This window comes from Macaca thibetana, chromosome 5, assembly GCF_024542745.1.
Source record: "Macaca thibetana thibetana isolate TM-01 chromosome 5, ASM2454274v1, whole genome shotgun sequence".
Taxonomy (NCBI): domain Eukaryota; kingdom Metazoa; phylum Chordata; class Mammalia; order Primates; family Cercopithecidae; genus Macaca; species Macaca thibetana.
Genome location: NC_065582.1, coordinates 37,412,674 through 37,426,454, shown reverse-complemented (window position 1 = coordinate 37,426,454; position 13,781 = coordinate 37,412,674). Strand labels below are relative to the sequence as shown.

At 33.2% G+C, this 13,781-nt stretch overlaps 2 protein-coding genes and 1 pseudogene across 9 annotated transcripts in view; 1 reads left to right on the top strand and 2 right to left on the bottom strand.

The window, feature by feature from the left end:
- Positions 1–13,781, bottom strand: part of LOC126954972 (peptidyl-prolyl cis-trans isomerase FKBP1A) — a 1,061,339-nt gene that overhangs the window by 382,164 nt on the left and 665,394 nt on the right. The window lies entirely within an intron of this gene.
- The window catches only part of LOC126954384 (uncharacterized), a 545,369-nt pseudogene that overhangs the window by 387,716 nt on the left and 143,872 nt on the right, over positions 1–13,781 (top strand). The gene's annotated exons all lie outside the window — the stretch shown is intronic.
- FBXW7 (F-box and WD repeat domain containing 7) overlaps positions 1–13,781 on the bottom strand; it is a 209,966-nt gene that overhangs the window by 55,463 nt on the left and 140,722 nt on the right. For 2 of the 7 annotated variants that reach the window (XM_050791070.1, XM_050791069.1), the window contains exon 4: positions 5,914–6,091. The exons of the other annotated variants lie outside the window; for them this stretch is intronic. In XM_050791070.1, the coding sequence (XP_050647027.1) occupies positions 5,914–6,091 (178 nt within the window). The remainder of the gene's footprint in view (positions 1–5,913; positions 6,092–13,781) is intronic. 7 annotated transcript variants of the gene reach the window in all.

Genomic DNA, 13,781 nt, shown 5'->3' with positions numbered 1-13,781 from the left:
CAACAGAGCTTATGATGGTCAGTGTTCTGGGTATGTACAAAATCTTCATATTAATGAAAATTTTATTGTAGAATAATTAGAGATGTTATTTTCTGAAACAAAAGCAGCACGACTGTTTACTAATCCTAGCAGACCTTGCTGAAAGGTTCTAACGAACTCAACAGTCTACTACAGGAGCATAATAGATTAAAATTACACACCCCTTGAACTAACTGAAGTTTATACATACAAAAACAACAAATTAGGTTATGTCTGAATGAGAAGACTAAAATTTTGAATGCAGGCTTGATTATTATCATGAACAACTGAACAATGAAGAAAAACCTGAACCTAACGCAGTATTGCTGAGAGGTGCTGTGTTTTTTTTTTTTTTGGTCATAATTGTCAAACATACTAATTGATTAACCGATGAGAATGGTACTGCATTGTCTTTTGAGGATAGTCACCTGTTAGGTACCCTGTTCTCAGTTGCCTGACCCCGGACCCTGAAGTATCACCCCTCAGTTTACAAAAAGACACAGGACAAACATGCATACGGTCTGAATATTTCCAGTTTTTTCATGACTAAAACTGTTACATAATCTGTGGGATAACTTTATAAGTAAACAAACAAACAAAAAAAAAAAACTTAAAAGAGATTACACAAAAAATTTTAAATTTATAAAGGGACCGTGCTACAAAAATTATTTGTAAGTCAATTGTTTGAAACTTTGTATTGTCTCATAGAAGCAATGTCAACAGCAAGAGGCCCTCAGACTAACTCTACAAAATACTAATAGTTGAAATGTGTTAAGTTCATAAGGAAAATAAATGTATATGTTACAGAGCATAGTAAAAGAAGAGCTAGTACCTGCAGCATTAGAGAGTCCTGAGATTAAATACCAGTGTTACGAACTGCCTGGAAAACTGGGAGAGTTATTAACTTGTCTGAGCCTCAGTTTTCTCATCTACTGAATGGAGATAAAACTTACATTGTTTCATTAACATTTAAACTATTTAAGGATTAAATAAAATATAAAAAGTAGCTGAGGAGTACCTAGAATACATAGTTGGCTCTTAAAATGGTGGAAATCATCAATACCATTATTATACCATACATTTAGAAGATAAGTAATAAAAAGCAGTATGTTAAAATTCTAGTGATTAGGCCAGGCACGGTGGCTCTACCTCTAATCCCAGCCCTCTGGGAGACCAAAGGAGGTGGATCAACTGCAGTCAGGAGTTCGAAACCAGCCTGGCCAATATGGTGAAACCCTATCTCTACTAAAAATACCAAAAAGAAAAAAAAAAAAAATTAGCTGGGCGTGGTGATAGGCACCTATAGTCCCAGCTACTCAGGAGGCTGCAGCAGGATAATCACTTGAACCTGGAAGGAGAAGGTTGCAGTGAGCTGACATCGCACCAGCCTGGGAGACAGAGTGAGACTCTGTCTCAAAATAAAAACAAAACAAAACAAAACAAAACAAAAATAAATAAATAAATAAATAAATAAATAAATTTAGAGTAATTAGATACACAAAAATAAAATTCTTCCTCCCACAAACACAAAAGAATTAGAGAAAATGAGTCTTATAAAGGAAAGTAATGGTTTAAAGCTCCAGAACCCCATTCTAAAAACTCACCATAAAATGAAACTTACACATAAGCAAAAAGCTGTATGCAAAAGAAAATTAGTTTACTACAATACTGTTGTAACAGTAAAAACCTGTTTTTCACTGTTTTTATAAATAACATTTTATTAAAACACAGTCCTGCGTATTTGTTTAAGTACTGTCTGTGGCTGCTTTCATGATAGAAAGGCAGAGAGAGCTGAGTGCAACAGAGGCCAACTACACAGTCCACAAAGCCTAAAACATTTACTGGCCCTTTGCAGAAAAAGCATATGGACTCCTGATTTAAGATGATGATACATAAGACGTGACTGTAATACTTTTTCAAATGACACACAAATATTCTACTTTTATTTCTATTTTTATTTTAAAGAAAAATAATTTTAAGTATGGTATTTGGAATATAATTTGATATAGAATATAATCACTATGAAATTGTTTTCAACTACTGGAAACATCAGTTGTTTATCTCACTACTTCCTGAGTTCCTGGGTCTCAGATGCATAAATCCTTGTCCTTTATCTGCGCACCACCCTTTCCACCAAAGCTCTAGCCCATTCTCTCCTGTGTTGCTGCTGCCTATGCTACACAAACTCAAGAATATATGAGGCCCTCTAAATACAGTATTTGTCTGTAAACCAGCACAGTCAAACCTGATAATATTTAAGTCCCAAATAAACCAACAATTGCATGTCATTTGGAAATATCTACTAAAATAGTAACACTGAAGAATAATTTTAAGAGAGTATTCTAAATGCTTGAAAGTGCTCCAAACAAACAAACAAAAATGAGTCAAGAGATGAAATTTACACATTAAAAGTCTATTTTCTTTCAACATACAATCATTATGCCGGGCATGGTGGTTCATGCCTGTAGTCCCAGCACTTGGGAGGCTGAGGCGAGCAGATAAAACGTTTGAGTCCAGGAGTTCAAGACCAGCCTAGGCAACATGGTGAAACCCCATCTCTACAAAAATACAAAAATTAGCCAGGTGCAGTGGCGTGTGCCTGTAGTCCCAGCTGCTTGGGAGGCTGAGGTGGGAGGATCTCTTACGCCCAGGAGGTGAAGGCTGCAGTGAGCCGAGATGGTGCCACTACACTCCAGCCTGGGAGACAGAGTGAGACACTGTCTTGCAAAAAGCAAACAAAAAACCATGCAATTATTAGACGTAAGATGCATCTTAATATAATTTCTCTTATTACTAGAAAGAAAAAAATGTTGCTAGGTAAGCTATCTAGTGCCATCAAGATGTATCCTTATTTCATATATGCTTACAATGTGAAAAAATAATGCATCTTAGGATTTAAGAAATATAACATTACTATAATTAGGAATTCTAATTTCAGATAAAAAAGTTATTTTTCTATAACCTATAAAATAACTAGTTATTTTAAATATCTTTACCTAGTTAATTTATAGGTTAAATTATTTTTTTCCTGTAAAACTTCTCTTCCCTTAAAAGACAACCAAGGCTTTTTTTAGTTAAAAATTATATTCCCAAATTTTTCTGATACTAAGAAATACCTGCAGAACTTATTTTTAGTAAGTATTGAGTTGATACTTATGACCAGGAAAATCTGAGAAAACATGAACAAATTATGAGTTTTAAGACTAAAAACATTTTTTCTTTCTCTCTGCTAATTTTAGCTTTTATTCAGAGGCAAGGTCTCTGTCACCCAAGCTGGAGTGCAGTGGCGCCATCACAGCTCACTGTAACCTCGAACTCCTGGGTTCAAGAAATCCTCCAACCTTGGCCTCCCAAAGTGTTGGGATTACAGGCGTGACCCACCATGCCTGGCCTAAAAATATTTTCATTTGAAGGTAAATGATTAATAGCTAGGTTGCTATTTATTTACTGTTGTTAGTATTAAATCCAATGCTTATAAATTATCTCAAATGAACAACTAGAATAATTTATATAATACATTAACTACCAGTACTAATATTACACTTAATAGTAAGGTAAATTAATTTCCTGAAAATATTTGAAGAGATATAAATTGAAGTTATAGTTATTACTATCTTAAAACTTTTTCCACTATTTTCAAACTTTTTTTTATTTTGTGCAAAATATTAACTGTGCAAACATTAACTTGATTCAGTATCTATGATGACTGGAAGGAGAATACCATGCTTTCAAATCCTAACAGATCAAGACTGCATATAGTCTCACAAGCAGTAACTACAGATTACATTCAGCTCACGACTTGGAAAAAAGTGGTCTGCAAAATACAGAAGAGTGTTTGCTTTGTGTGCTTTGCTGTCAATGTGTATAGCAATCTGCTTGAAAGAAAGTAAAACTACCCAACGTAAAAGTCATACAATATGTCAGTTACAAAATATTATTAATTATAACATATTAAAAATATCTTTAAAATTTCTAATAAAGAAAAATGTGAAAGTAACAAAGAAAATGTAAATCAACTAACCATTTGCAAAAAGGAAAGAAAGGATATAATTTCGCAATCCCTCTAATATTTCTAGTAGTCAGAGTCAATGAGTTATGCAATAGTAAATTATTGGCAGGCAGGCTAAACTTCAATGTGTTCATTTTGTTTTTTAAATATCTTCTAAAAATTTTTTAGTACGAATTTCATTTTTAATATTTAGTTTTATTCTGCAATTATAACTGCAAGGCTGTAACTATAATTTAACATAACACAGTAACCTAGAAAAGTCAAATTAAATAGTGACCCCAGAAAGCCCTCAGGGAAGCCTTACAGTTCTCTATTAATTTATCTTACAGAATCTTCTCCTATGCCTTTTAAACTTAATGTCTATGTTAGAAGACAAAGATAGGAAATATATACTGTAACATAATGAGGCAATCTCCCATATGTATTTAAGTTTATTAAAAATATTCAATAAAAAGAAAATTAACTTGATTAACATCTTAACCCTTTAATTTTAAAAAGCCCTACACTTCTTTTTCTCAATTTTTAAATTTATTTTATTGGTATTTTGTTTTACAGAGCTATAAGATAATAAATTAGTCTATTAGTGACTTTAAAGCTATTAGAGGCCTCTGTAAAATGCTCAAATCAGAGCAGTGACCTCATTCAGAAGAAGCCATTAAAATGATAAGGTGAAAGCAGACAAAATAAAAGAAACACTTTCTTAAAACAGTAAAGTACAAAAGAAACAAGAGGGTGCTGGGGATATTTGTATTCTGTTTTCGATGTTTAAATTGTATTACATTTTAACCTCATGCAAAAGTTTTCCAACATGGCTGCCACTTGTTTGGAGTAGAAGTGGAAACTACTCAAAAAGAACTAAGCTAATTAGAAAATGTGTTTTTATGAAGGTTAAGTTCCAGCAAATAGAAGATTCTCTTTATTAAGGAGGAAAAATATTCTTCCAGTGTTATGGATTATTCTATTTAATAGAATATTTCCCTTTAGCTAAAAGAAAAAGTACAATTATGTATCGATTAAAAACAAAATAAAACTTTAAGGAATGCACAAAAAGATAGAACCCTAACAGTGTTGATATACACAAATACAGTCATTTAATCCCAAGCAGTGGTTTGTTTGTTTGTTTCAGGCTAATAAACCTATGTTAGATCTAAAAATATATTACTCTAATAAATAATATGAAACTGGCAATTTCAATTAACTCAGGAAATACAAAAAATTGCTCATGTTAATAGGGTTAAAACTTGTTGTACGGGGGAGAGGAGTACGTAATCCTGAGAAACATCCAATAGACCATACAAGTTCTACAAAATGTTTGTGAGTTCAGGATTGTCTATATATAAACCATATCGTGACTGCCACACAATAGCATGCTATTTTTATTTTATATAACAGCAAAAAGTAGTGTTCCTATTAAGTTCAAATGTAAGGAATAGCAATTAAAAAAAATACAGCTTAAGAGGCCAAAGAAGCCTAAGGATTTGGAATACCTTTTAACGAATGAAATTTCAGCTATATTTCCCATGTATAAGGAGAATACCATCAACTTTTTGCCTTTCATGCAAAATAAAAACTACAAATTTATAGTGTTAATATTTGTCAACGTATTTCAAAATATACCTTTTTACATTTACTAATTTTAGATAAATCTGCAGGATTCTAATTTCATGAAAAATAAATGAGACAAAAAGGTGAACTGGGTAACCCTATCTTCTAGGATCTATATCATATTATAAAACTATCACTTATATAAGTGTTTACTGGCTACATAATGCATTGACAGTTTTAATTTTAAATATCAATTGAAATTTGAGGCATCTCTTCACTGAAAGAGGCCAAAGTACTTCATTTAAATAAACATTCATATTTTTCAAATGTGTGAGACTTACCCGTCTTCGACAAAAAGGGAGGCCTTGGGCAATGATGCTAATGCTAAATATCTTCATCACAGTTTGATGTGGTAGAGGCTCTTTTGCACTTTTAAGATCAACAGGAACCAAGCCATGGTTTAGAGTAGCTTTTCCCGGTTTTGACATTTTAAAACTCCTCTTGGTTGACGAATACTCTCTACATGTAATACAGGCACATTACTAAGTAAAGCTCTAACCACTAAATTTAAAAAATATATATTTATTAATAGTTTTTAAAAAGGCTGAGAACCCAAGGCCTGCTGCTTTTGTCTTTCAACCTTCTCCTACCAAATGTCCTGACCTGTCTGAGGCTTGGTGAAGTGCAAACTATCCTAGAATAGCCAGGAATTATAAACTACTGAAGTGAAAGCTCCTGCTCCTGCCAGTCAAACAGCTGGTGAACCTCTCATACAAAGTCAGTAATGTGAACACAACCAAAGCAGGGCTATGCTGTAAGGTCCCTTTTAATATTTCTCCAACTAACTAACCTAAGAGTGTTTCCTAGAAAGTGAAAGTAAATTTTTACTTAAAAAAATAAAAAAAAACAAACATTGTATCCTGAGTATCTATTAAGTCTTCCTTATCCAAATGTCAGCATTAATATTTTAGGAATGTTTTGAATTGTGTTTCAAATTTAAGGATGGTGTTTACATATGGTTAAAAAAAACCCACACATACATGTTTGTTCTACCTTAGATATATTATAATAAGCATTATTTTCAAGTGTGTGCTCTCTTTCCCTTTTCCATACACACCATTCTTTATCTCATACTCACTAGACATTAAATACTGTACACTCTTGGTTCTCTAATGGCTGTTAATACACACTTCAGATTAATCTTCGTACTAGAGTTTTCAATTGTCAATCTCTTTAATTCTGAAAAACTTATTAATTATACTTGAAAGTGTAACAGTCACCCAATTGATTAAAGATATGTAAAAAGTGTATTTATTTATAAAGTAATCTATGATGGGAAGTAATTATAGTAAAATGGAGAGTAACTAGCCAGTCCATTGCAAATCCCTAGTGCCTAGTTTCTCCTTCATAGTATGGTCAGATAAATCTTCCTAAAACACAGAGAGGGGATGCAGTGTGCCATTTACTCCTCAGGAACCTTCAATGGTTCTCCAAGGCCTAAGATAAAGTCTGGAGATGAAGACTCTCCTTGAAGTGGCGCCAAACTAAACTTTCCAGCATTATCTCAAATATTTCCCTAAATTAACCACTTGTGCAAGTATTAATTAATCTTTATACTATAATCCATATTTCTAATAGATAGTAGATAATAATTGTGAACTAACTGTTCACAGTGCTCAATCAACTATTCTCTCTTTCCATTCTATATTTCTTCTTCCAACAGCCAGTCAGCTCCAGTTAACTCTCCTTCCAACTTTTAACTTCCAAGCTTTTACGGAGTTTTACAGCAGGAATTTTGACAGAGACAAGAGAGGATTTGAAAGGAGAAAGTTAGAAATGGGTGATTTCTTTTTGACTTTGGAAAGATTGGCATCGCTAAATATTAAAGCAGGCTGCTGGGAAGGCAATCCATATACACGAAATAGTCCCATTCCTACTAGTAGACCTTTCTCTTATACCACAATTTAAAATGTAGTTAAAAATGCAAAATCATTGGCATCAATGCTACACAAAAACAGATTTCTCCAAAGATATGTAAATGGGCCACAGGCACATGAAAAGATGCTCAACATCACTAATTAGGGAAATGTAAATCAAAGCCACAATGTGTTACCACTTCACATCCATTAGGATGGTTTTAAAACAAAACAAAACAGTAAACAACAAGCACGGGCTAGGATGTGGGGATATCAGAACCCTTGTGCATCCTTCCTGGCAATGTGAAATGAATGTAACTGCTGTGGAAAATAGTGTGCCAGTTCCTCAACAAATTAAACATAAAATCAGCACATGATGCAGCATTTCCATTTCTGAGTATATACCCTAAATAATTAAAAGCAGAGACTTGAACAGATACCTGTATACACATGCTTATAGCAGCATTATTAACAATAGCCAAAAGGTAGAAGCAACTCAAGTCTCAATTGATGAATAAATAAACAAAATGTGACATATACAAACAAGGGAACATTATTCAGCTCTGAAAAAGAAGGAAATTCTGACGTATGTTACAACATGCATGAACCTATTAGGTTAATAGTAGGGGGTAAGGCAAGATTGGTAAGATTTGCTGCAGATCACCAGAAGGCTATTAATGGAAGTAGAGTCTGGAGCCCTTGGGAAAGTATTACGATGCGACTATGAGTCCGTTCGTAATTTGAGTTTGCTAGGCAAAATAGTATGGAAGAAGTGAGTCCATGGGCGATTATAAGGATGATTGCGCCACTGAAGCTTCAGGAGGTTTGAATGAGGGAAGCTATAATTACTAGGGCTATGTGGCTTACGGAGGAGTATGCAATGAGTGATTTTTAGGTCTGTTTGTCGTAGGCAGGTTAAGCTTGTTATAATTATGCCTCGTAAGGATAGCATGAGGAATGGGTAGGCTATATATTCTGTTAAAGGGTTAAGAATAGAGGTGAGTTATTATACTCACCTCTATAGAGGTGAAGTTATTATACTAAGTAAAATAAGTCGGTCAAAAAAGAATAGTGTATGATCCACTTATATAAGGTACTTGGAATACTTAAATTCGTATAGATAGAAAATAGAATGGTGGTTGTCTGAGGCAGGAAGGGGGGAAATAAGAGTTAGTGTTTAGTTGGCACGGAGTTTCAGTAGGAGAAAATGAAAATATTCTGAAGATGGATAGTGGTAATGGTTATATAACAATGTAAATATATTTAATGCCACTGAATTGTATACTTAAACATGGTTAAAATATTAAATTTTATGTTATGGATATTTAACCATAAATTTTAAATGTTTTTAAACAAAAAAGTAAATGACTGAAAATGGAACAATCATCACCAAAAAAACTTCGAGAGATCTAAGGTTAGGAGAGAGAAGAGATAGTATGAGAGTGCTGGAAACCTATAAATTGGTAGTAGAAAAAAAGTGACAATGATATCCAAGATACCATGTCTACAGTCCTACGAGACAACTTACTACCCTGCAGAATGATTACTAGGTTCATGCTACTCTTAGCATCTCCTTAGATGCTCACTTTATTTTCCAACATAAGACTAATCATTTTGTTTGTGAAACATATGTCATGTTTTGTCCTTCTCTCATTAGACAATCCCTTTTGCTAAAGTAGTTCCCATGGAATATCCTTATCTCAGTTACTAACACTACCTATTTTGTTAATATTACAACACTTTTCTGTAGTCTGAGATTATTTTCAAAACAATTCTGTCTCAGCGATATCTTTGAAATCAATTGGATAATTAACCCCTCTGAATTTCTTTTCCTGAACTACACAGAAGATACAATTTTAACTGTGTGATACTCCAGTGCAGAAAAACTAGAAGAGGGTGATATATTCTACGAGTTTAACACCTTCATGGCATTTGGAAAAATGAATCAAAGATCTAGTTAACAATCAGTGGTTATTCCACTGGTTAATAAAGATAATTTATTGAATATTGTAATTTTTCACTTTTACATTTAAAAGCCCTCAAGGAACTCTAAAGTCACATGTATTTACATGCAGACATTTTAAAGATAAGAAAAATCCCTAATCTCAATGAGTCTGATCCTGGAGGTGGGGGGAAAGATTTAGAATTAAAAATTTAAAAAAGTGGGAAAATTAAAACTAAAATCAACAGTTTCTAGTTTCTAAGAGACCAAAAGTTATTAAGAACTAAAACTAGGCTTTCCATTTTCATGAAATAATTTACAATGACAACAGAAACAAAACATAAGTGAACATAATTAAGGCTGTTTGTACCTCGAATGTTGAGTTTTTTAGTGGATACCGAGTTTTGGTAAGCTCAAAGGGGTGATATCCTAATTTAACTTTTTTTTTTTTTTTTAATCAGTAAATAGCTGCCCTCAACTGGATAATACAGGGCATTGCAACTGTGGCAAACCAAACACTAACAGAATCATGTGTTTGTCATGATATATTTTTGGAAAAAGAAGACATTATCAGTGATTGGGCAAAGTGAGTACTAATTTCCAAATACATATACTACAAGTTCCATTTTTTGGAGGATTCAAGTAACAGTACTTCTAAAGCGATATTCCCAATCAACACGAAACACTCAAAATATCAAACCTTCAAATATAGACAAAAACCCTAATAAATGAGGGAAATCACAGACAAGGTATATAAGAACACCAACTGTTAATACTTCAAAATGCAGCTAATTCCATGTGTTCAAGAAAAGATAAAGTCTGAGTCTCAATTCTACTCTTAAAAACATTTAAGATACTCTTTAATACTACCCAAATTGAGACTCTTAAAAACAGACAAGCTCTTTTAAAGATGATGCCACAAATAATAAGGCAGTACAATATGGTAGGTAGGAGCATGGACTCCAGAACCAAACTGACTTAGTCCAAATCCCGGCTTTACCAGGTATGACCTTAATTTAATTCCTTTGTGTCTCAATTTCACCTAGGCAGTACCTACCTCATAGGACTGTTGTGAGGATTAAAAATTAGTTGATATAAGTATACAGAAAAATGCTTCACATCTAGTAAGTGTTCGATAGTGTTAATTAAACTGCCATTATGATCACTACTACTATTAATGGAATCAAAAATCACACAGAGCTTTGTAGATAACATTTCCAATTTTAAAATCACCAGCAAATAAAGCAGAGATTCTAAAATCCATCTACAATAACTTTGGAAAAGAATATTTTAAAACATATTATCTGTAAGTTTCAGAAAGACTTCTATTCTGTCAAAATTTTTGCCAAAAAATGAAGCTGTAGTATCTTAGCCATAGTGTCTTAGCATTTTAAGATTCCAGATATCACTGATCATCCAAGAAAGGCTAAATATTAGGGAACTTGTAGTAAAGAAAAGGTCTTTATATAAGGTAACTTATTTTGCCCACTTATCACTTCCTGATTTTCTTTCTTCTAAAAATTTGCATCTGCAAAAACAATTATATATAAATGTTACATGTAACAAAATATCACCAATACGGTATCTGTAAAATGCATTACAACTCCAAGCACTCCAATTCTCTTGTAACAACAAGAAAAATACCATCACAGCAATTTACTCTGGAGTTCCATCTCTTCTTTCATTCAGTATTATACAAAAGGCTAGAAATTTAACTGCTCCTGACCAAAGCTACAGCGTATGAGCAGCACAAAGATTTTCCATTTTTCATATATTATTCCTGAATCAGCTAAAACAAATCACTCAGAAGATGTAAATCTCCCTGCAAATTCAAATTGACTTTATACCAAGAGTTTTCAGTCTTACCTCAAAAACTTCCACAGGAAGAATATCAACATATGTTATTTGAATTCAGTATTATTCACTGCTTCTGTGAATTCAGGCAACAAGTGACTTTCTCTGTTGTAGAAACAGAAAGTCCCACGTGCTAAAAAGTATGCCATTACTAAAGTGCAATAAATCAGAATCAAAATCCTTCTGATCAGATAATATGGTATTATCAAGTATACTCATTTATTCACAGATACAGAGTAAGGCAGATTATTTTCTCTAACAATCAGTTTTTAATCTTCCTAACATCATAGATATCAGAGTGTTAAAGTATTTCCCTACCAAGCAATTCATGAATGAAAGCAATTCATGGTTGAAGATGGAGCAATTTAAACATGGAGGAAAACAATCAGAAATCAAGAAATTAAACCCTCTGCTTAATGATAAATTAACTATCAAGCTTGTATAAGCAATAACTGTAAAAAAAAAAAAATCCAGCAAGCAACATATTACTTTAAATGCAGAACCATAAATACAATTAGATAGGGCATCAAAGAAAAAAATATGGCATACTCTTTTTTTTTTTTTTTTTGAGACTGAGTCTTGCTCTGTTGCCCAGGCTGGAGTGCAGTGTTGCAATCTCGGCTCACTGCAACCTCCGCCTCCCAGGTTCAAGCAATTCTCCTGCCTCAGCCTCCTGAGTAGCAGGATTACAGGTGCCTGCCACCACGCCCAGCTAATTTTTGTATTTTTAGTAGAGACAGAGTTTTACTATGTTGGCCAGGCTGGTCTCGAACTCCTGACCTTGTGATCCACCTGCCCTGGACTCCCAAAGTGCTGGGATTACAGACGTGAGCCACCATGCCTGGTTGGTATACCTTTTAAAGTTTTAGTTTTTTTTTGTTTTTTTTTTTTAAGTTTTAGTATTCACAAAAGGTATGTCAAATAAATAAAAATTTTTTAAGATGAAAATCACATTTAAAATGATTACTAAACATGTTCTAAAAGATATTTATTTACATGCTCAAAGTGCTCACTCAGATTACAACTTCCAATTACAATGTATTTGAGACATTATATGTATGTAAACATTCAATGGGTCGCACACTGCACTTCCCTGCTAATTTTCTTTATTTGGGCAACAAGGACAGCCCCTAACTAAGAGAAATATGCTTGGGTTCTGAAGCAGCACATACAACATACACAAGTGTTATAAAAATGTGACCTGATAATTGGACATTTGCAAAATAAAAGCATTGCATGTACATGCCTATATACACAGATATGTAGCATTTTCAAAATAAAAATGCTAGAATACTAGATTATATAAGGTATTGTAACTGCTCTGATTTATGGAATCAACATCTCAATGTTAGACATTTAAGCTGTTTTATATTCCAGTTATTTCAAAAAATTTGGCTGAAAATACATTATAAATTAAAAAGTGATATACAGAAAACCAACCAAAACAAGTGCTAATAAATTATAAGTTGACAGATGACAAAACTATCCCACGGTACGCCAGAAACTCCAAGATTCAAGAACCTTAACTATTTAATGTCTTGCAGTACAATTACCTGGAGTTTATACTTCAGGTTTCTACAAAAAGGAGGCTAAATATTAATAGAAATAGATGGTCTGACTTCTCCTCAGATGATTGAGATTAAGTCCCTTGCAGGTTTAAGAGTATATTACATCTCTAAATCAACAGTGAAAAGACAACCTACAGAATGGGAGAAAATATTTGCAAACTATGCTTCCAACAGGGGGCTGATATCCAGAATTTACAGGCAACTCAACAACAAAAACCAAATAACTTCATTAAAAAGTGGGCAAAGAACATGAATAAATACTTCTCAAAAGAAGACATACATATTTTCTCATGCCAATAAGCATGAAAAAATGCTCAACATCATTAATTATCAAAGAAATGCAAAGTAAAGCCACAATAGATCTCATTTTACACCATTCAGAATGGCTATTATTAAAAAGACAAAAAATAATAGATGTTGGCGAGGATGTAGAGGAAAAAAATGCTATACGGTGTTGGTGGGAATGCAAACTAGTACAATCTCCATGGAAAACAGTATGGAGATTTCTCAAAGAACTAAAAATAGAACTATCATTTGATCCAGCAATCCCACTACTGGGCATCTACCCAAAAGAAATGAAATCATTATTTTAAAGATGCCCAAGAATGTAGTGTGTGATTATTATAGTTATACCTTTAAGTCAGCTATGATAACTAACCCACATATATATGTGTGTACACACACACACAAATGGAATACCATTCAGCTATAAAAAAGAATGAAATGTCTTTTGCAGCAATATGGATGGAACTGGAGATGATTTTTAAGTGAAACAACACAGAAACAAAAAGTCAAATACCACGTTTCACTTACAAGTGAAAGCTAAGTAAAGTGTACACATGAACATGGAGTGTGTAATAATAGATATTAAGAGACTCAGAAGAGTGACACGCAGGGAGGATGTTGAGAGATGAGAAATCACTTAATGG